Source organism: Dreissena polymorpha, chromosome 4 (assembly GCF_020536995.1).
Source record: "Dreissena polymorpha isolate Duluth1 chromosome 4, UMN_Dpol_1.0, whole genome shotgun sequence".
Classification (NCBI taxonomy): domain Eukaryota; kingdom Metazoa; phylum Mollusca; class Bivalvia; order Myida; family Dreissenidae; genus Dreissena; species Dreissena polymorpha.
In genome coordinates, this window is record NC_068358.1 from 118,014,994 (window position 1) to 118,038,519 (window position 23,526).

The 23,526-nt window shown below is 34.3% G+C and overlaps 1 protein-coding gene across 2 annotated transcripts in view; it reads left to right on the forward strand.

Annotated features, from left to right (window-relative positions):
- LOC127879625 (mitochondrial import inner membrane translocase subunit TIM44-like) overlaps positions 1–23,526 on the forward strand; it is a 39,461-nt gene that overhangs the window by 12,738 nt on the left and 3,197 nt on the right. For both annotated transcript variants that reach the window (XM_052426589.1, XM_052426591.1), the window contains 12 exons: positions 3,963–4,052; positions 4,297–4,374; positions 5,058–5,117; positions 5,559–5,708; positions 7,228–7,297; positions 11,302–11,365; positions 13,047–13,132; positions 16,089–16,181; positions 16,551–16,675; positions 20,781–20,831; positions 21,846–21,935; positions 22,244–22,354. In XM_052426589.1, coding sequence (XP_052282549.1) covers positions 3,963–4,052; positions 4,297–4,374; positions 5,058–5,117; positions 5,559–5,708; positions 7,228–7,297; positions 11,302–11,365; positions 13,047–13,132; positions 16,089–16,181; positions 16,551–16,675; positions 20,781–20,831; positions 21,846–21,935; positions 22,244–22,354 — 1,068 coding nt within the window. The remainder of the gene's footprint in view (positions 1–3,962; positions 4,053–4,296; positions 4,375–5,057; positions 5,118–5,558; positions 5,709–7,227; positions 7,298–11,301; positions 11,366–13,046; positions 13,133–16,088; positions 16,182–16,550; positions 16,676–20,780; positions 20,832–21,845; positions 21,936–22,243; positions 22,355–23,526) is intronic.

Consider the following 23,526-nt stretch of genomic DNA (forward strand, 5'->3'; position numbering starts at 1 on the left):
TCGGGCGAAAGAATTACATCGATATCTCCAAGGTCAAGGTCATAATGTGTGTTTGAAGGTCAAAAATGGCCATAAATGAGCTTGTCTGGGCCATTACTTCGTCATTCAATGTGAGATTTTAAAATCATTTGGCACATTTGTTCACCATCATTAGACGTTGTGTCGCGCGAAAGAATTACGTCGATATCACCAAGGTCAAGGTCACAATTTGAGTTTGAAGGTAAAAAATTGCCATTAATGAGCTTGTCTGGGCCATTACTATGTCATTTATTATGACATTTTAAAATCATTTGGCACATTTGTTCACCATTATTGGACGGTGTGTCGCACGGAAGAATTACGTCAATATCTTCAAGGTCAAGGTCGCCACAACTAAAAATAAATTGATTTTGAAACAACTATGTAACTATGAATAATCAGTAACAATGAAAATTTTGATTTTTAGTTGTCTCTTATTATCAGACTTTTTTATGCCCCCCTTCGAAGAAGAGGGGGTATATTGTTTTGCACATGTCGGTCGGTCTGTCGGTCGGACCGTTGATCTGTCCACCAGATGATTTCCGGATGATAACTCAAGAAAGCTTAGGCCTAGGATCATGAAACTAAATAGATACATTGATCATGACAGGCAGATGACCGCTATTGATTTTCAGGTCACTAGGTCAAAGGTCAAGGTCACAGTGACTTGAAATAGTAAAATGGTTTCCGGATGATAACTCAAGAATGCTTAAGCCTAGGATCATGAAACTTCATAGGTACATTGATCATGACTGGCAGATGACCCCTATTAATTTTCAGGTCACTAGGTCGAAGGTCAAAGTCACAGTGACTTCAAATAGTAAAATGGTTTCCGGATGATAACTCAAGAATGCTTAAGCCTAGGATCATGAAACTTCATAGGAACATTGATCATGACTGGCAGATGACCCCTATTAATTTTCAGGTCACTTGGTCAAAGGTCAAGGTCACAGTGACTCGAAACAGTAAAATGGTTTCCGAATGATAACTCAAAAATTCTTATGTCTAGGATCATGAAACTTCATGGGAACTTTGATCATGACAGGCAGATGACCCCTATTGATTTTCAGCTCACTAGGTCAAAGGTCAAGGACACAGTGACTCAAAACAGTAAAATGGTTTCTGGATGATAACTCAAGAAAGCTTACACCTAGGATCATGAAACTTCATAGGTACATTGATCATGACTGGCAGATGACCTGTATCAATTTTCAGGTCACTAGGTCAAAGGTCAAGGTCACAGTGACTCAAAACAGTAAAATGGTTTCCGTATGATAACTAAAGAATAATTAGGCCTAGGATCATGAAACTTGATAGGTACATTGATCATGACTGGCAGATGACCCCTATTGATTTTCAGGTCACTAGGTCAAAGGTCAAGGTCACAGTGACAAAAAACGTATTCACACAATGGATTCCACTACAACTGACAGACAGCCCATATGGGGGGCATGCATGTTTTACAAACAGCCCTTGTTTTCTAATTGAAATCTAGGTCAATTTTACACAAGGGGTTAACAATACACATTTTGAAATGTCTCCCTTTATCAGACTTTTTTCAACTGAAAACCTGGTTTTGTGACAATTTTGTCCCTTGTTTCATTAATACAATAACAAAAGTTAAAGCATTCATTGACAAATGGCATGATTTTTAGCTTGGCTGTTTTCATAGCAAGCTCGTCGTGTCCGTCGTCGTGTTGTCCGCGTTGTGCTAAAACCTTAACAGTTTGTTAAGGTTTTTAATATTGGCTCTAAAATCAAAGTGCTTTTACCTACAACTTTGAAACTAAACACATAGCTGCATTTTGATGAGTTCTACACGCCACACCCATTTTGGGGTCTCTAGGTCAAAGAAAGATCAAGGTCACTGTGACCTCTAAAAAAAAAAAAAATCTGACACGCTTTTGCAGCCGAGCGTGGCACCTGTAATGCGGTGCTCTTGTTTAGGTTTATAGTTATTATGCCCCCTTTCGAAGAAGAGGGGGTATATTGCTTTGCTCATGTCGGTCGGTCTGTCGGTCGGTCTGTCCGTCCACCAGGTGGTTGTCATACGATAACTCAAGAACGCTTGGGCCTAGGATCATGAAACTTCATAGGTACATTGATCATGACTCGCAGATGACCCCTATTGATTTTGAGGTCACTAGGTCAAAGGTCAAGGTCACGGTGACTCGAAATAGTAAAGTGGTTTTTTGAATGATAATTCAAGAATGCATACGCGGCCAACAGGGCACACTCTGAACAATATTACTAAAGCAACTGGTCTGTCATCCTAAATCTATAATTATCAGTCCAATGAAACATCATCCTTTTAGTAAAATACAGTGGATCAGTAAAAATATTATCAGAATATGAGATTTTTTGTATATTTTGTATATTAAATATTGTGTTAATGTTTAATTTTGTTGATTAATATAAATATAAGCAGGATAGGGGAGGTAATACATTACAGGGGAAACAAATGCAATAAGTTTAGATTTATTGTTACAGATTTGCCTCCCTTGTAATATATTTAAATTTTACCAAATGTAAGGCTAACTGCATTTTGTTATGCATACTACTACTACGACTACTACTACTACTACGACTACTACTACTACTGCTACTACTGCTGCTGCTGCTGCTGCTGTCTGCTGCTAACTAACTACTACTAATACTACTGTCTACTACTACTACTACTACTACTACTAACTACTACTTACTAATACTACTTCTACGGCTACTAACATACTACTATTACTACTACTTACTACTACTCTACTACACTACTAACTAACTACTACTACTACTACTACTACTACGTACTAACTACTACTACTACTACTACTACTACTACTTACGTAAACTACTCTCTACTTCTGACTACTAGCTACTACGACTACTACTATCTACTACTACTACTAACGACTACGAAATACTACTTAAAACTTCTACTACTACTCTACTATACTACTACTACTACTAACTACTACTACTACTACTACTACTTACTACTTAACTACTTCTACTACTACTACTACTACTACTACTACTACTACTACTACTACTACTACTACTCTACTATTTCTTCTACCACCACCACCACCGTTAATGTTTAATTTTGTTGATTAATATAAAATATAAAGCAGGATAGGGGAGGTAATACACTACAGGGGAAACAATGTGATAAGTTTAGATTTATTGTTACAGATTTGCCTCCCTTGTAATATATTTAAATTTTACCAAATGTAAGGCTAACTGCATTTTTTGTAATGCATACTACTACTACTACTACTACTACTTCTACTACTACTGCTATTACTGCTGCTGCTGCTGCTGCTGCTGCTGCTGCTGCTACTACTACTACTACTACTACTACTACTACTACTACTACTTCTACTGCTACTATACTACTACTACTACTACTACTACTACTACTACTACTACTACTCTACTACTACTACTACTACTACTACTACTACTACTACTACTACTACTACTACTTCTACTACTGCTCTACTACTACTACTACTACTACTACTACTACTACTACTACTACTACTACTACTACTACTATTTTTTCTGCTACCACCACCACCACCTACTACTACTACTACTCTATTACTACTACTACTACTACTACTACTACTACTACTACTACTACTACTACTACTACAACTACTACTACTACTACTACCACCACCACCACCACCACCACCACCACCACCTCCACCACCACCACCACCACCACCACCACCACCACCACCACCATTCACAGTGACAAAAAACGTATTCACACAATGGCTGCTACTACAACTTATAGCCCATATAGGGGGGCATGCATGTTTTACAAACAGCCCTTGTTTAATTTTTAGGTCACCAATTGATTTATTGACAATAAAAAAGTTCTCACTGTGACATGTAATGTAATAAACATATTGTTTACTTGTACTTTTGAATTTCAGAAACGCCAGTACTCTGATGGAAGGAAAGGATTCTTCCAGTCTATTTTCGACAATATGAAAGAAGGATTTGCTAAGGATAAGAAATTAAATGTGAGGAATTAATTGTGGCAAAGGCTCTAAAAGTTAAACAAGATCAACAAGTGATCATCCATAAAGCCATTGTTATACAAATTTTAATGTCTTGCATATTTAAAAAACATAAAACAAGTTTGTTGAATTAATATAATAATTAAATTGTTTTTGTTTTTTTATACCAAACATACACATATAAATTAAATAAATGTTATGTTTTCTCAAAATGTTAAAACGGAAACTGTTATATGTTTTTATTTAGGAAAACATTAAAAAGTTCCAAGAGGAAAAGAAGAAATTGGACAGTTCTGATGCTATCAAGGCTGCTAGACAGAAATTTGTAAGTGAAGATAACACACTAATTAGTTAAAGTGTTTAATTTTCCAGTTTGTGCTCAATGCTGTTTACATTTTGTATACTCCCTTTTAAAGAACTGGGCACGTCATTTTAACATCTTTAGCGGACAGCATCCTAGAGTTTACTTGGTATCATCAGGCAACCTGGTAGTGTTTTAGGACATTCTACTGTATCTATTCCAAGTTATATAACCAATCAGATTACTTGGTGCACCTCTGAATTATGATACACTTTACATGCTGTATATACAGCATTGTTAAATTAGAATTGATGGCTACACTGTACTTGCTGTATATACATTACAACATTGTTAGCATTGTTTGCTCTCTAACTTGCTTCATTGACTTGACTGCTTTGACTCAATCTTATAATCATCAAACTTTAAATATTTCATCCAGACAGTACAATGGGCATATTTAGTGACAAGTTGGCACTCTTGTTCTTATATATTTGTCATTACATTGTTTTACCAGCAATTGTTATATATGTTAAAATCTAAAAAAGAGGACAGTGTTTATTCAATATACCACTTAAGGCAGTAAACTTCTTAGCAACAAGAATTATGGTAAATTGTCTTTATTTATAAGAATATTCAATTTAAGTCATTGATGTAAAGACTTGGTCTACATATCCTGCATATTGCTCATTGAAGTTATTTTTTTGTAGGAGAATATTGAGTCGGAAACGTTGAAAGGGTCAGATGCCTTAAAGAAGAAGCTGTCTGAGGTAATATTTATACATTAATGAATGTTTATTTACAGTAGAACATGTACTGTTTCACATACATGTAGTTGATTTTACTGATGAAGTGTTACACAAATTTACAAACTAAAGAAACATAAAATAAATGTTAGGTCAGGCATCTAGAACCAGTACTTCATTTGGAATCTTTTGTCTGGTTTGTTCAAATTCTTGTGGACATGTACAACTGTATCAATAACATTATTTACGCTACCTGATGTCAATAAGTTTTCTGTATATAATCAATATCAATGAAAAATAAAGTTTCTGACAAGATCTGCAAATATTTTTTTTTACAAATCAAGCAATGTTTTTTAATAAACAAACGAAACAAAAAAGCATCTCAATGATGTGATTTTTTCATCGAATGATAGTGTTTTAAATGTTTTCATTATTCATGTATTGATTGCACTGACTCGGTTGCAGACCTATGAGGAGTTGTCCAAATCTGAGTATGTGAAGAAGAGCATAGAGATCACGAGTGACATTGGTAAGACTGCTGGCAAGGCAGGGGAGGCCATCCTGGAACAGGGCAGGAAAATAGGGGAAAGTGCACCAATGAAAACTGTCTCTCAGGTGAGTCACTTTGTAGCTGTGAAAATTACCTCCCTTTATTTCATTTGTGATTTGTAGTTACAAAATGATTAAAGGCATTATATAAGAATTGATAGAACACATTATTTTACAAGTTGAATTTTCTGGTAAATGTATTTAATATAAACCAGCACATTTGTTGAATGATATCCCCTGCCAAATGAAGTTTGTTTATGGATGAGTGCAAATCCCTTGATATATGGTATAATCCTAAAAATTTTAGTGTAGGTTAATTGTTTGTATGCATTGGAATTCTCCTTTTTATCCCCCGCCATAGCGGAGGGATATTGTTTGGCGTTGTCCGTCCGTCCTTCCGTCCGTCTTTCCGTCTGTCCAGAGCCATATCTTGAAAGTGCTTTGGTGGATTTCATTGAAACTTGGTATGAATATGTATAGGGATAAGAAGATGATGCACGCCAAATGGCATTGTACACCATCCGTTAATAACAGAGTTATGGCCCTTTGTATCTTGAAAAAAATGCTTTTTGTGTGTGTCCGGAGCCATATCTTGGAAGTGCTTTGGCGGATTTCATTGAAACTTGGTATGAGTATATATATGGATAAGACGATGACGCACGCCAAATGGCATTGTACACCATCTGTTAATAACGGAGTTATGGCCCTTTGTATTTTGAAAAAATGCTTTTTTGAGTGTCAAATATAATACTTTTGTGTCCAGAACCATATTGGCGATGGATATCAATTCAACAAATTTGCTTGTTGATATCTATACTCCCATCAAGCCATGCAGTTTCATATTGAAATCATGTAAAATATCTGATATATAGCCCTGAATAGTTACACAATTCAAAAACAACAAAGGGCAATGACTGTAATTTAAGAAAGTGTAGGGTTATGGTTCTTGTGCATCTCATCATTGATATCAATACACCCATGAAGTGTCATTTTAAAGTCTTGTATTGTTTCTGAGATATAGATCTGAAAAGTTACGTCATAAAAAATGAAATGGCAATAACTCTTATTTAAGAAAGTTTATGGTTATGGCTCATGTGCATGGCATTTCTCTTCATTAATATTTAATTTAATATCTTTACACCCATGAAGTTTCGTGTTGATAACTTATATAGTTTTTGAGATACATGTATAGACATGAACAGTTTTGTGACAGATGGATGGACGGACAAACGGACGGACAAAGGCAATTCTGTTTCCCTCTGGGTTTGGCGGGGGATAATATGCTGGTTAAATAAATCTCTGTTGTTAAGGTTGTTTGAGAGCATCAGAGGACATTTGACAGAATGTGTCATATAATTTTTTTAATGGACAAGTTAAGAATGTGTTTTCAAATACGATAATAAACAATGAAAACTAATAATGATATTAAGCTTGTTGATATTATTTAGACAAATTGGGAATGTATTTAATGATAACATAATATGGATACAGTTTGTGTATAGGCAGTGATAGCATCTGTGCCTTAAATATTATAATGGCTCATTTTAGTGTAAAAAGATTGTTAAATGTTGTGTGGATATTTCAGGGAGTTAGTAGGGTGAGGGAGGGAATAGATGGCGCCATAGCTGTAAGGGACCGACCCTATAAGGCACCTGGTAAGCAATCAAACAACCACTCACAGCCATTAGATACATGTACCTCTGTCAAAAAGTAGGGCACTACATCAAGTTGAAAAAAGCGCTCTTAAAGGACTCAAATATGAGTATATTAACAAACAACATTACACATTGTGAAATATATTATGAAATTCAGTTTAAACATTAAAAAAAAAGAAACTTAAGATACTCAAATATTTCTCTAAATGCTATTTTACACATTGACAAGTTTGATGATTGATACTCTCCATTAGAAACATGGCATCAAAGGGCTGCAGTATCCTTAAAGCGAGATTATACGATTTTTGTCAAATATGTATTCATTTATATCAAATGTGTACAAATCTTATTAAACTTATATTTCAATATAAATTAAAATGAAAGTTAAGAAGAACATATGTCGAAAAATGCAAAATAAGCCAGATATTTAATTATGAAATTGAAAATGTCTGTACAGTCAAATTCGCCAGCATGTATATCATGCATGTACGATGTGAATCTAAATTTAGTTAAACGGTTCATTTTGAATTTCTGCAACGATATCTATTCATACGACACACGAACACTAACTAAAAAGACGAATGCTTCGGTTATTGTAGGAAAATATTTACGAAATATTTTCGTCACAATTGGCTCGGGGCGCTTATTGTCTTTGTTGCATTTTATGAAATTCGTCTTCAATGTATAATTTTTATGCTCCCGGTAGGGTGGCATATAGCAGTTGAACTGTCCATCAGTATGTTAGTCCGTCCGAACACTTTGATGGTCATAACTTTTTCAATATTTAACATAGCAACTTGATATTTGGCATGCATTAGCATCTCATTGAGCTGTACATTTTGAGTGGTGAAAGGTGAAGGTCAAGGTCATCCATCAAGGTCAAATGTCTAATATATGGCGTCTGTCTGTCCGTCCGAAAACTTTAACATTGGCCATAACTTTTTCACTATTGATGATAGCAACTTTATATTTGGCATGCAAGTGTATCTCCTGGAGCTGAACATATTGAGTGGTGAAAGGTCAAGGTCATCCTTCAAGGTCAAATGTCTAATATATGGCGTCTGTCCGTCTGTCCAAAAACTTTTACATTCGCCATAACTTTTTAACTATTGATGATAGCAACTTGATATTTGGCATGCATGTGTATCTCCTGGTGCTGAACATTTTTAGTGGTGAAAGGTGAAGGTGAAGGTCATTCTTCAAGGTCAAATGTCAAATATTCGGTCTGTCCGAAAACTTTAACATTGACCATAACTTTTTAAATACAGTCCACTCTCGTTATCTCGAAGTCGGCGGGAACAAGAAAAAATATCGAGATAACGAGGGTTCGAGATATCCGATTATCCGATTCAAAGAAAACATGAGACGAAAATTTACCTTGTTTTTAACACCGAAATACCTGCTAAGTGGTCTAATTAAAGCTGTCACCGTGTGGCATAATACTCTCTACCTGATATATACGCATTTTTACGAGGTACGATTAATTTTGCTATTCAAATGCTTAAAATGACGTTTTAAGTTTTACATAATTGCATGAACACATGCGGTTATAATTTTTCTAAACTGTCGAGTAAACATCCGGTAATGTTGCTATTTAAAGTTATGATGCAATTGACGTCCAAACAAGACGAGGGTTTTTCATCTGAACATGCGTAAATCACGTTCCGGAATACTGAACTGTACATGCACATTTTGTTGTTTGAAATGCTAAGTTCAATCGATTATTAGTACAGGATCAAATAAAAATGAAAAGCCATTTTGAGTCTTGTCTTTATTATCTTTATTAATCAACATCCCCAGATCTACATACAGGCTGTGTATTAATTGCAGTTAACTGATGTTAAAATGACAGTTTAAAATGACAGGCCTTACTCAAGTGTTAAGGGCTAACGACATTACACACGTGTGATCATTGATGCAATTAACGGATCAATTTCCTACCGCACAGTATCTTGAGCAGCCGGGCGAAGCGGGGCGGTGAAGAATCAAAGAAATTTGTTCTCACCTTTTGCCGACACTGGAACAGTTATTCGCACTTCGAGATAAACCACAGTAAATACATGTAAAATCGGGACTCGGGACAAAATTTTATATCGAGATATCAAATTATTCGACATAACGAAAATCAAGATATGCGATGTTTATTTATATAGATAAAGAAGGAAAAAAGTTGGGACATTGAACTTACTTCGACATATCGAGAATATCGAGATATCCGATGTCGAGATAACGAGAGTGGACTGTATTGAAGATAGCAACTTGATATTTGTCGTGCATGTGTATCTCCTGGAGCTGAACATTTTGAGTGGTGAAAGATGAAAATCAAGGTCATTCTTCAAGGTCAAATGTCAAATATTCGGTCTGTCCAAAAACTTTAACATTGGCCATAATTTTTTATGTCCCCCACTATAGTAATGGGGGCCATATTGTTTTTGCCCTGTCTGTCTGTTGGTCTGTCTGTCTGTTTGCGCCAACTTTAACATTTTGCAATAACTTTTGCTATATTGAAGATAGCAACTTCATATTTGGCATGCATGTGTATCTCATGAAGCTGCACATTTTGAGTGGTGAAAGGTCAAGGTCAAGGTCATCCTTCAAGGTCAGAGGTCAATTATATGTGGCCAAAATCGCTCATTTTATGAATACTTTTGCAATATTGAAGATAGCAACTTGATATTTGGCATGCATGTGTATCTCATGGAGCTGCACATTTTGAGTGGTGAAAGGTCAAGGTCATCCTTCAAGGTCAGAGGTCAATTATATGTGGCCAAAATCGCTCATTTTATGAATACTTTTGCAATATTGAAGATAGCAACTAGATATTTGGCATGCATGTGTATCTCATGGAGCTGCACATTTTGAGTGGTGAAAGGTCAAGGTCAAGGTCATCCTTCACAAGGTCAAGGTCATCCTACAATGTCAAACATCATATAGGGGGACATTGTGTTTCACAAACACATCTTGTTTAATATTGAAGATAGCAACTTGATATTTGGCATGCATGTGTATGTCATGGAGCTGCACATTTTGAGTGGTGAAAAGTCAAGGTCATCCTTCAAGGTCAAGGTCAAAGATCAAATTTTGCAATATTGAAGATAGCAACTAGATATTTAAAATGCATGCGTATCTCATGGAGCTGCACATTTTTGAGTGGTGAAAGGTCAAGGTCATCCTTCAAGGTCAAAGGTTGAATAGATGGCTTCAAAGCGGCGCAATAGGGGGCATTGTGTTTCCGACAAACACAACTCTTGTTCTTGCCTATTTTGTGTTATTGTTACATATTTTATCAATATATTACAATTTAACACATAAAAAATCGTATAATCTCGCTTTAAGATTTCATGTCACATTTACCATTTGTAATATGCTGATTAATATGAAAACTATTTAATGTGTCTTTTAGTCGTTTGCTGTTAATGCTTCAAAGCTTTTACAATTGAAACCCTCTAAACTGTATCAACTGTATCCTCTCTAAACAGGAAGCGTCTTTAAACAGGCGTTTGTTTGGTCCTGTTTATTTCCCAGCATAAAACAAACTGTAAACATCACCTTAAAACCGGACTACCTTATATTCAGATTACTGGTCATACTTTTTATTAAAATTGGCCTAATTGGGTCATGTAAAGCATAAACGAACCCCTCAAAACCTATTTTAATTACACCCTAGATATTGTGCAAAAAACTTGAATTGTTGATTAAAGATGGATGCAAGTTACATGGTGCTCAAAATTGCACTAAGTGTAAAATTGCAGATTGTTTTCAGAAGCAATTTATGCTTTTGACATATACCCATTTATAGATGTGCCTATTCTGATTATATATATCACATAACAATCAAACACTTCTTTAACTTTTGTTAATGGAACCAGTATGAGATATTTACTTTATTTTATTTTACATTTCTTTGATTTTATGTATTTGCTTTAAGATTAAGAAAAAAACTGTATGCTGATATAAATAAATATGCCATAATGTAAACTAATAGATAATTGTTTTTCTTGTAGAGAAGCTTTGGCTGAGAACAGAAAAGATTGAAGGAGATAATATCAAAATCCTTCAACCAGATAAGTAAGAGCATGCTGGTTAAAGGTGTATTTAATACAAAAATTGATGCTTAGACAAAAGTGATAAGCTTTAAAATCATTCCCCTCTCATCTGCAACAATAGGCTCATAAGTGATGTGATAACAAAGATGGGAAATGTTTATATTAATTTGCAAACTTATTATACTTCACTTGCGTCACAAAATGTATCCCTGTTGTATAGAAAAACACAGTCACAAATTTTATTTAAAAAAATGTAATTTCACAAAAAAAACACAAATCTGTCATAGTTTTTGCTAATTTGCCAAATAATCAAGAATTTGCGGCCTCACTGAAGCACTATAATCAGATTTTATCATAATTATACCCCCATTACCATTGGTACTGGGGGCTATATAGGAGTCACTTTGTTGGTGTGTCGGTGGGTCTGTCCCAAAAATTTCATCTGATCTTCACCAAACTTTGTCAGAAGTTGTATCTAGATGATGTCTAGGTCTTGTTTGAATATGGGTCATGCCGGGTCAAAAACTAGGTTACGGGGTCACTAAGTGTGTTTTAAATCGAAAGTTTGTCCGAGCATAACTATGTCATTTATCGTTAGATTTTAAAATGACTTGCTACATTTGTTCACCATCATGGAACCGTGTGTCATGCAAAAAAGTATGTCAATATCTCCAAGGTGAAGGTCATTTTTCGAGTTCAAAGGTCAACAGCTTGTCCGGGCCATATCTTTGTCATTTATTGTGAGACTTTAAAATAATTTGGCATATTTGTTCACCATCATTGGACCGTGTGTCATGCGAAAGAATTATGTAGATATCTCCAAGGTCAAGGTCACACTTTGAGTTTAAAGGTAAAAAATGGCTATAAATGAGCTTGTATGTGCCATAACTATGTCATTCATTGTGAGATTTTAAAATCATTTGGCACATTTGTTCACCATCATTAGACAGTGTGTCATGTGAACGAATGATGTTGATATCTCTAAGGTCAAGGTCACACTTTGAGTTCAAAGGTCAAATATGGCCATAAATGAGCTTGTCGGGGCATAACTTTGTCGTTCATTGTGAGATTTTTAAAATCATTTGGCACATTTGTTTACCATCATTGGACAGTGTGTCATGCGAAAGAATTATGTTCAAAGGTCAAAAATACCCATTAAATGATCTTGTCAAGACCATAAATTTGTCATTTGTTGTGAGATTTTGAAATGACTCTGTACATTAATTTTGTTCACAGTCATTGGAAGGTGTGTCATAAGAAAGAATTCAAGAGTTGAAAGGTCAAAATGGCCATAAATGATAATGAAATATTAATTTTTTTAAATCGCCATAAATTAGCTTCTCTTGTTTTGTAAACCACAGAGCTCTTGTTGGTATGCGCGTCTACCTATATGTCCTACATTTGAAGTGTGAAATTTGTTTCGGTCCATAGATGTTTGGCTTAGTTATTGGCCCTGGCCTTGAATTTTGGATTATGACCTTTTTGGAAAAAAAATCATGCAAAGCTTTCAGATATTGACTTTGTTATTGGTATTTGAGTTTACCCACATGACTTACAGATAAAGTGTGAGCTTCGTTTTGGTCCATTGATTTTGTGCTTACTTATGGGCCTTGTTTTCTCTTAAATAGCTGCTGTGGGACTTCAAAGCGCAGTAGGGGGCATTGTGTTTCACAAACAAAGATCTTGTTCTTTTACAATTTCAGTGAAACTATTGGGATCACACTTCACAAAGACTCTAAATGGAAGAGCAGCTGGCAGGATTTCAAAGACAACAATGAATATGTTAACAGTGAGTTTTACCATGAAAATGATATTTTTCTTGTGGTTTAAAAAAATATTTGTACAAAAAACCATGAAATTACTTTCGTATGTTTTCCATTATGATAGGAATGAGGTTGTCATTCTCTTTTAAAATTTATTAAACTTTAACAACTGTACAGTGTGTATGAATGTTATGTATGAATGATGCCAATTCTTTTCAAGCACACTTGAGAAAACTCAAATGCATTGCAACTTGTGAGTACTGCAAGTTTTCATTAATTCTAGAATGACTTCCTTGAAATGACCACTGTCATAAGTTGACGTGTTGCTTTTAAAACTACTTTTTACCTTAAAGGGTAAGTTAAGACTTGAATTTTCAAAGATGATTTAAATGTTGCCATAAAACTGCTTGTCTGGACTGTAACTTTGTCATTACGTAAGCAAAACTAACAATTGCCACAGATTACCCCCATGAAAAATTGGCATGTTGAATGTGGTAACCATCTCCATTTCTCAAAGATAAAGGTCACACGAAGAGGTGGAATGGAACATTTTGCTTAAAAGAACAGCTTGTCTTGTAATGTCTCCCCTACTGGGAACTATATGGTTTGCGCTCTGTGCATCAGTCTGTATGTCTGTCACACTTTTCTGGATCCTGCGATAACATTAAAGGTCTTTCATATTTTTTCATGAAACTTCAAACATGGACAGATGGCAATATAGACATTATGCATGCCATTTTATTGTGTTCCTACCTCAAGAATTTTGGTTGCTATGGCAAGAAATAGACTAGAAGTATTGCTGAAAATGGTGGATCCTGCAATAACTTTCATATTTTTTCATGAAACTTGAAATATGGCAATATGGAGAGGTAAGTTTCTTTTAATGCTTGGCAATAGTCTTGTTAATTATGCAATTTGAATAAGTTACCAGCAATGTTTACCATGAAAAGAATGGAACACCTTTAATATCTGTCAGCTTACCTCAAAGGTTAAGTTCCAACTTAAGGTCAAAGGTTAAAACTAGCCAGAAAACATCTTTTCTGGCCCCAAAATAAAAATAAAAATCTTGCAATTTAAAAATATTTATCACAAATCCTCACCATTTGGAGGTGTGTCACCCATTGGGCAAAGGTCAAGGTCTCACTAAAGGTCAAAGATGTGCATGTTTCGGCTTGTTAGATAATTACAAGCATTATTTACAATCAGTCCTCCCAAAAATTATAATTTATTGGCGGCCATGAGGTCCTATAATCATGCAGCCATTTCCGGCCCAGACTGATTATTTCAGGCCCAAAAAGTAAAAAATGACGACGAAAGACAAAGATGACATTTTTAACAATATTTAATATTATCAGATTAATTAAATGCCCTGCTTGCTTACGAATAGTGATGACGTAGTGTGTAATTGACATTGACGACGCAGCAAAAATCTTCGGATACCGTATATGCACGTACGTTATTTAAGAAATGCAACCAATGAAAAAATGTTTTACATGATTGGAGTATTCATAAATAACTCAGTAAATTCCCACTTTTGCCTTGAAACTTTTCTGGAAATAGCTTATGGAATTCCAAATTTCGCCATAATTTTATAACCGGACACGAGGTCTGGTAATATAAGAATCATTTCCGAATTGTCCAAATTATTATCGGAAAAATCCGAGGACCGACGGTATTTCGGAAAGACTGTACAATTGCCTCACAGTTTGCCAACAGGAAACTATTTTAAGGGGTGTTGCTGCAGTTTTGCTGATTTTTTTCCATTTAATAACTTTTACTCAAAATTTTTATTCAAGTACTACATACAAATACTATATGAAAAATGAAATCAAAACATAGGGTCACCGGACTTGTTTTGATTTTATTCACCATTATATAACATGTACTTTTTCATTAAAACTGAAAAATCTCTAATTGCATAAAAATGATTAATAACCTATGAAATTGGCAACATGTAGATATTATATAAGCTAATATATATCATATAACATTTAATTAAACCACAAACAACCAAAAAAATGGAGAACACAAGTTAAATTTGAAGTAATTATATTTTTATAATTTTTATGTCACCCAAAAAAACATCAGTTTTTTACTATTTCAACCACAAAAATGGAATTTAAAAAAGTTCTATCTAATAACTTTTTGCGAAACTGCTCAAATATGTTCATCTACGTATTGTTATCATAAGACAAAAATAAAAAAAGGGGGTCACCGTACTTTTAACAGAGATTTTTTTGTTTAACTATCCCTACTGTCTGTGTCAGATTTCATACAATACAGCAATAAGGCGAAACCCAAGTACCGGTACATAGACTGTAAGAGATATGCAAAAAATTATATATTGTTTACAATCTTAATTGGGATCACAACGGCTTACTAAAAAACAACAACACTAATACAATATTTAATCACAAACATAAGACCATACAGTATCAAACTCGACCTTAATCATCAATAACAGGGACTTGTTGACAGATTTCGGCATGTTTTAAAGTTTCTGATTAAATACTTGATTAATGTAAACAATAGGACTAAAGAGCTCAAGGAAAAATACTAGAATGAAATAAAAGAAAGAAAAAAAGAATTAAAAAAAGTTAACCGCACCTGGGATCGAACCACTGAGTACCTATTATGAACCTACTCGGTCATTAATTTGTGATGATTCTGGTAACAAAACTATTGGGTTGTGATAATAGCATCGGTGTTGCTATAAATATATCCTCGGTTAAATAAACTGCCGCAACACCCCTTAAAATGAATTGCCATGTGCATGATACCTCCAGACGTGTTTTTGAAGGTGAACCATAATTGGTTAAAATATTTGAATATAATTGAAAAAAAACTGTTCAATAATTTTCGGAAAATAATGATAACAAATATACAAATGTACTTACATTCATAAGAAATCTCGAGACATTTTCCATGGTATTGTTTTGAAAAGGAATCTCTTTCTAGTGTCATTTGTATATGCTTTTTCAGAAATATTCGACTTGAAGGCTAAATATGACGAGAGTGACAATGCTGTCATTAGGGGAACTCGCTTTTTCACGGATAAAATCTCCAGTATATTTGGTAATGATAAGTATTTTTACACTAACATTTCTGTTTAACATACTCTGTTAATTTTACTAATTTATGGATTATTAATATAATAGTGAAATATGTTCATCTGTTATTTATGAACTCAGACGGTTTAAGAGACGTGTACTTAACTTCATAGATGTTGCTATAGATATGTGTTCTTGTGTTTCTTCATTTCGCAATTTGACAAGCATGCTGTTACACAAGTATGTTTTTAAAACTCAAGTGCCTATTTATTTTCTCTGACATTTTAAGATCATTGGTTGATATTCATTTGGTAAGCAGTTTTATCTAGGATTGTTGCATGTTGAGAATGTCGTTTCCAAAATGAGAAATCAGTGTTCACGATGCCTTTTTCAGGTGGTATGTTTTCCAGTACTGAGATGTCTGATGTCTTAACAGAAATCAACAAAATGGACCCCACATTTGAAATAAGTGAATTCGTACAATGGTGCCAGTATTTTGTTATACCAAATATTTTAGAGGTAATTATCAAATGTTCACCCCTCTAATAATTCATCAGTGGTGTGATTTTTCCGCGGATCCGCAGATTTCCGCGGATCGGGTTGTCCCGGATGTCACTTCTGAGATTTGCGTAAATTCGTTTTAAAACATGAGGGGGAGAGGGGCTTCCACCGATTCCGCGGACGTATTTCATAAGCGGCCCGAAATATCCGCGTCCCGCGAAATCTCTCCGCATTTTACACTGGTAGATTCTGCCTAAGCATTTTTAAAACGAGTCATATAATTGGCTGTCGTTTCCCAATCTTCCAATTAAAATCGTGTTCTTAAAATGCGCTCTGTGATTTGTTTGCAAATGGCGCCGTTGTGAAAAGAAAATTAAGATTATTGAAATAACAAATAGCAATCGAATAAACGACTGACATCACCTAGTCTGATAGGAATAATGAAATGTGCTTGTCAAAAAAAAAGACTATGTTTTAGATACAAGCAACACATATTTTGTTAAGAAATGTGTCCACTGAATTTGTGTCACGGAAACCAGTGTTTGCAAATTGGAGTTTAGTCTACTCGCGAAGTAAACCAATTTAGAAGAGTATCGTTCGAACATGGAAATAGACAAACATGATTTGATTTTTATATGTCTGTGGGTCTGTGTATAATCAGATGCATATGCATATTCTGCTTTATTATGTTTGTCACGCTGTTCAGTCAACTGAAATAGCGTTGAACTGAGTGAAGATGTGAAATGCAACATATTGAAAGGTAAACAAATTAAATATATTCATTTAACTCAGTTAATACATCATTAACACCAGAAGAACACTCAAGTGTGTTTGTTTATATTTAGTCTATTAACTATAATTCAATACATTGAAAAACTGCTGCTATTGATAACAATAAATACTTAACTGTTTACTTTGCATCCTCAGTATGTTAAATGTGAAGTTTAACAGGTTTTTATAAAGAAATATTGTTATGAAGTTCAAAAAGTTGTTTATTTTAATGTCTGTTTTTATGTTTGTCATTGCGTTATGCGCGCCATTCGCGTAGTCAAAATCAGTCAACAGAATTTTCCTCCCCTCTGACTTTGCCTCAATCACACCCCTGTTCATTTGATTGTATCATTCAAACAATGACCTCTTATCGGATCTGTGGTTGTTTCTTGTGTTTATTTTAAGATTATTGCAGATTTTTTTACCATGAAAGAATTATTTTGAGATGTTCTGTAATTTTTAAAATAATTTTAGACAATGTTCAGTGTGTTTTTAGCTCTGCGTTTTCGGAGAGAACCCGAGGTATTGTCATAGCCAGCTCGTCGTGTCGTCTGCAGTCCGCGTCGTTTTAAAACCATAACATTGGCTCTAAAATCAAAGTGCTTCCACCTACAACTTTGAAACTTCATATGTAGATGCACCATGATGAGTTCTACACGCCACACCCATTTTGGGGTCACTAGGTCAAAGGTCAAGGTCACTGTGACCTCTAAAAAGGAAAAAAATATTCTGACAAGCTTTCATTTATTCAAAACTGCACCCGTAGCCGAGCGTTGCACCCGTTATGCGGTGCTCTTGTTTATATTTCAATATTATGTGTTACGTGTTGTTCACCAAGAAGACTATGTTTTCAAACCCTTGTTAATGCTTGGATGGATAGCATGTAGGTTTCACAGCTGAATGCTCAAGGTTTTGTAGATGATCTGAAACAAAGCATTTTTGGCTACAACATGTTTTGACAGAATAATGGTCCTTTGTTAAATTGTATGCCCCCTTTGGAAAAGGGAGCATAAAACAGTCACGCTGAGCTTCTGCTCATTTTTGCAAATATTTCTGTCCCCACTATCATGAGATGACGTTTCCCAAGAAAAATCTGTCTCCATTTCTCAAAGGTGAAGGTTAAACAAAGAGGTCATTTGTCAAATGTGAAAAGCAAAAAGCTACACAATGCCAGCATAAGCTATAACTTTGCCACAAATTAATGGATTTTGAAATAATTAGGCACAAATGTAAGCCATCATAAGACAAAGTTTGGCATTTGACACCTGTATCCATACCTGTATCCCTACCTCTAGGGTCAAAATCACGCTTAGAGGATAAATGTCAATTTTGGCCATAAAACATTGTGGCTATGCTTATTTTCTTTTTTTGTTGCATTAAATTTTATTTACTTAAACAGCTTTAAGAGACTAAACACATTATTAATTTGTACAAATGATTCAATTTTACAAATGATTATATTGTACAATATTGTTTATATACAGATGATTTCATTATACAAATGATTCTATAAATCAATGATTATGTAATGCAAATGATTATATCATACAAATGATTCTGTCATACAAATGATTCTATCATAAAAATAGTTCTATCATACAAATGGTTCTATCATACAAATGATTCTGTCATGCATATGATTGTATCATACAAATGTGATACAAATGATTATCATACAAATGATTCTATCATACAAATGATTCTGTCATACAAATGATTGTATTATACAAATGATTCTATCATATAAAATTCTGTAGTACAAACCTTCTATCATACAAAAGATTCTGTAATACAAATAATTATAAAATCATACAAAAGATTCTGCCATACAAATGATTCTATCATACAAATGATTCTGTCATACAAATGATTCTATCATACAAATGATTCTGTAATACAAATGATTATACAAATGATTCTGTAATACAAATGATTCTGTAATTCAAATGATTCTATCATACAAATGATTCTATCATACAAATGATTATATCATACAAATGATTCTATCATACAAATGATTCTGTAATACAAACGATCATGTAATACAAATGATTATGTAATACAAATGATCCTGTAATACACATGATACTGTTTAACAAATGATCCTGTAATACAAATGATTCTGTAATACAAATGATTCTGTAATACAAATGATTTTGTAATGCAAATGATTGTGTTGTACAAATGATCCTGTAATACAAATTATTCTGTAAAATACAAATGATCCTGTAATATGATTATTCCGTCATACAAATGATTCTGTCATTCAAATTATTATGTCATACAAATGATTCTGTCATACAAATGAGTATGTAATACAAATGATTGTTATAAAAATGATTATATAATACAAATGATCATGTAATACAAATGATTCTATCATACACATGATTCTGTCATACAAATGATTCTGTCATACAAATGATTCTGTCATACAAATTATTCTGTCATAAAGATGATTATGTCATACAAATGATTATGTCATACAAATGATTATGTAATACAAATGATTTTATCATACAAATGATTCTGTTATACAAATGATTATATCATACAAATGATTCTATCATAAAAATGATTATATCATACAAATGATTCTGTCATACAAATGATTCTGTAATACAAATGATTCTTATCATACAATCCAATCTGTGATACAAATGATTCTGTAATACAAATGATCCTATCATACAAATGATCCTGTAATACAAATGATTCTGTAATACATATGATTATGTAATACAAATGATCCTGTAATACAAATGATGCTGTAATACAAATGATCCTGTAATACAAATGATGTCATACAAATGATTCTGTCATACAAATGATTTTTTCATACAAATGATTCTGTCATACAAATGATTCTGTCAAACAAATGATTCTGTCATACACATGATTCTATCATACAAATGATTATGTAATACAAATGATTCTGTAATACAAATGATTTTGTAATACAAATGATTCGGTAATACAAATGATTCTATCATCCAAATGATTCTGTCATACTAATGATTCTGTCATACAAATGATTCTGTAATACAAATGATTCTGTAATACAAATGATCATGTACTACAAATGATTCTGTAATACAAATGATTCTATCATACAAATGATCCTGTAATACAATTGATTCTATCATACAATTGATTCTATCATACAAATGATTTTGTAATACAAATGATTCTGTAATACAAATGATTCTATCATACAAATGATTCTGTAATACAAATGATTCTATCATACAAATGATTCTGTAATACAAATGATTCTATCATACAAATGATTCTGTAATACAAATGATTCTGTAATACAAATGATTCTGTCAAACAACTGATTCTTTTACAGGCCTTAAGCAGAGGAGAGGATACAATATTAAAAGACTGGTGTTATGAAGCAGTAAGCAGATAATTTCCATAATACATTTAAAACTTAATTTAGTTCTCTATGTTGTGTTTAAGCATACATATACTCACTAAGAATTTAAATACACTCACAATTACATTGAGTGTTGTTGTATAACATTTGTTATTATAACATGGTCAGTGTCTTCTATAGATAAAGTTGTTTGCTTAGTTGAATTAAAACAATTTGAAAATGTGCCTTTGTAGCTTTATGTAGACAAAGTTTGCAACCGAATACACCAACATGCTCTGGTTCTAACGGGCGACTGACAGTTTGCAACCTCATACATTGACATGCTCTGGTTCTAATGGGCGACTGAGTTTGCAACCAAATAGATTGACATGCTCTGGTTCTAATGGGTGACTGACAGTTTGCAACCTAATACATTGACAAGCTCTGGTTCTAATGGGCGACTGATAGTTTTCAATCTAATACATTGACATGCTCTGGTTCTATTGGGCGACTGATAGTTTGCAACCTAAAACATTAACATGCTCTGGTTCTAACGGGTGACTGACAGTTTGCAACCTAAAACATTGACATTCTCTGGTTCTAATGGGCGACTGACAGTTTGCGACCGAATACATTGACATGCTCTGGTTCTTATGGGCTACTGAAAATTTGCAACTGAATAGATTGACATGCTCTGGTTCTACATGTAATGGGCGACTGATAATTTGCCAACTAATATTCTGACATGCTCTGGTTCTAATGGGCGACTGATAGTTTGCAACCTAATACATTGACATGCTCTGATTGTAATGGGCGACTGATAGTTTTCAACCTAATACATTGACATGCTCTGGTTCTAATGGGTGACTAATAGTTTGCAACCTTATACATTGACATGCTCTTGTTCTTATGGGCGACTGATAGTTTTCAATCTAATACATTGATATGCTCTGGTTCTAATGGGCGACTGATAGTTTGCAACCTCTTACATTGACATGCTCTGGTTCTAATGGGCCTTTGACATGCTCTGGTTCTAATAGGCCTTTGCTATTTCAGCCCTTCAATCAGCTTATGCATCCCATTAAAGAGGGGAAGAAGATAGGATTGCGGTTGGAGAGTCAGATATTAGACATCAGCGGGGTTGATGTGAGCTGAATGCCATTTGGCCATTTTAATTTTTCTTCCCCCCTTCCTTTAATTCAATTTCTGACTTAATCTTGATAAAACTTAGCCAACATTTTACACTTTATCTTAAAAACATTACGGCCATGTTTAAATCTGCTTCTAGTGGTGTCAACAATTTTGGAACTTCGGTAATTTGTTTGACAATTGGTGTATCTTGAATTCAGGTGAGCGCTACAGGGCCATCATGGCCTCAACTATTTGCAACAAAGAGAAAGATCAAATGAAAATAGATATTGCCATTTTTCACTCCATAATTCATTCATGTTCAGGTGGCTGCAGCCAAGATCATGGAGCAAGGTCCAGTGTTGGTGATCTCGTTCGTAGCCCAGCAGATCCTGGTTGAACGCAATACAAAAGGGGAGGTTGTGGCTGGAGATCCAGTAAGTGGGCCATAGAAATGTTACATTTTTCTTTGTGGTCATCTTTTATTAAATTAAACTTATTTAGGTGTGTTTTTTATGCCCCCGGATCGAATGATTGGGGGTATATTGTTTTTGGCCTGTCTGTCTGTCATTGTATGTGTCTTGTCGGTCATTGTATGTCTGTCCCAACTCTTTAACCTTGGTCATAACTTTTGCAATATTGATGATAGCAACTTGATATTTGGCATGCATGTGTATCTCATGGAGCTGCACATTTTGAATGGTGAAAGGTCAAGGTCATCCTTCAAGGTCAAAGATATGGCTTCAAAGCGGCGCAGTAGGGGGCATTGTGTTTCACAAACACAGCTCTTGTTTACATTAACTTTGTTATTCAGGTTTTAACTATGTTAAAATCCTTTTAGAGGGATGGTATGCTTTGCAGACAGGCGGCATCAAACAGGTGTTTTCCAGTCAATTACTTTAGACCTAGCTTGGGATTGTATTTATGGCATGTTTTGTCGAGGTCAATGTCACTGCTTCTTAAAATAGAAAAAGCAAATTTCTCTCAATAACAGAAATTTTAATAAAGATATAGTGATAAGGTAACTGAGATGAAGACCTAGTTTGGGATTGCATTTGGGGACAGTTTGGTTCAAGTTCTCTGTTTCTGAAAGTTAAAAAAAACAAGAACAGGTGGTTTCTGTTCATTTATTCAAATTATTTTTTCATTTACTAGTCTGGATGAAACTTTTGATATACTAGTAGCAAGCTTGCATTCGCAGGTTTTTTTTTGGGTTGTGGAGCCCTTACGTGGGGGATCTTGTACGCGCGATATTCCACTTTGTTGGAAAAATTGTGCGCGTTTTTTCCTTTATGGGGGAAAATGTTAAGAGTCTTTCTTTTACTGTTAAATGGGTTTAAAAAGAGACTGTTATTTTCCCTATAGATCAATGTTTCTGGTTAATTTACATTTAATAAGACAATTTTACAGAGGAATATCCCTGTTTTTCTTCCCGTTAAACATGTCCACTAATGCTTCCATGTCCTCTCTGGGCAAAATTTAGGTATATTAGACAAGGACCATTATTACATTTTTATGTCCCCCACTATAGAAGTGGGGGACATATTGTTTTTGCCCTGTCCGTTGGTTGGTCTGTTGGTCTGTTGGTTGGTCTGTTTGCGCCAACTTT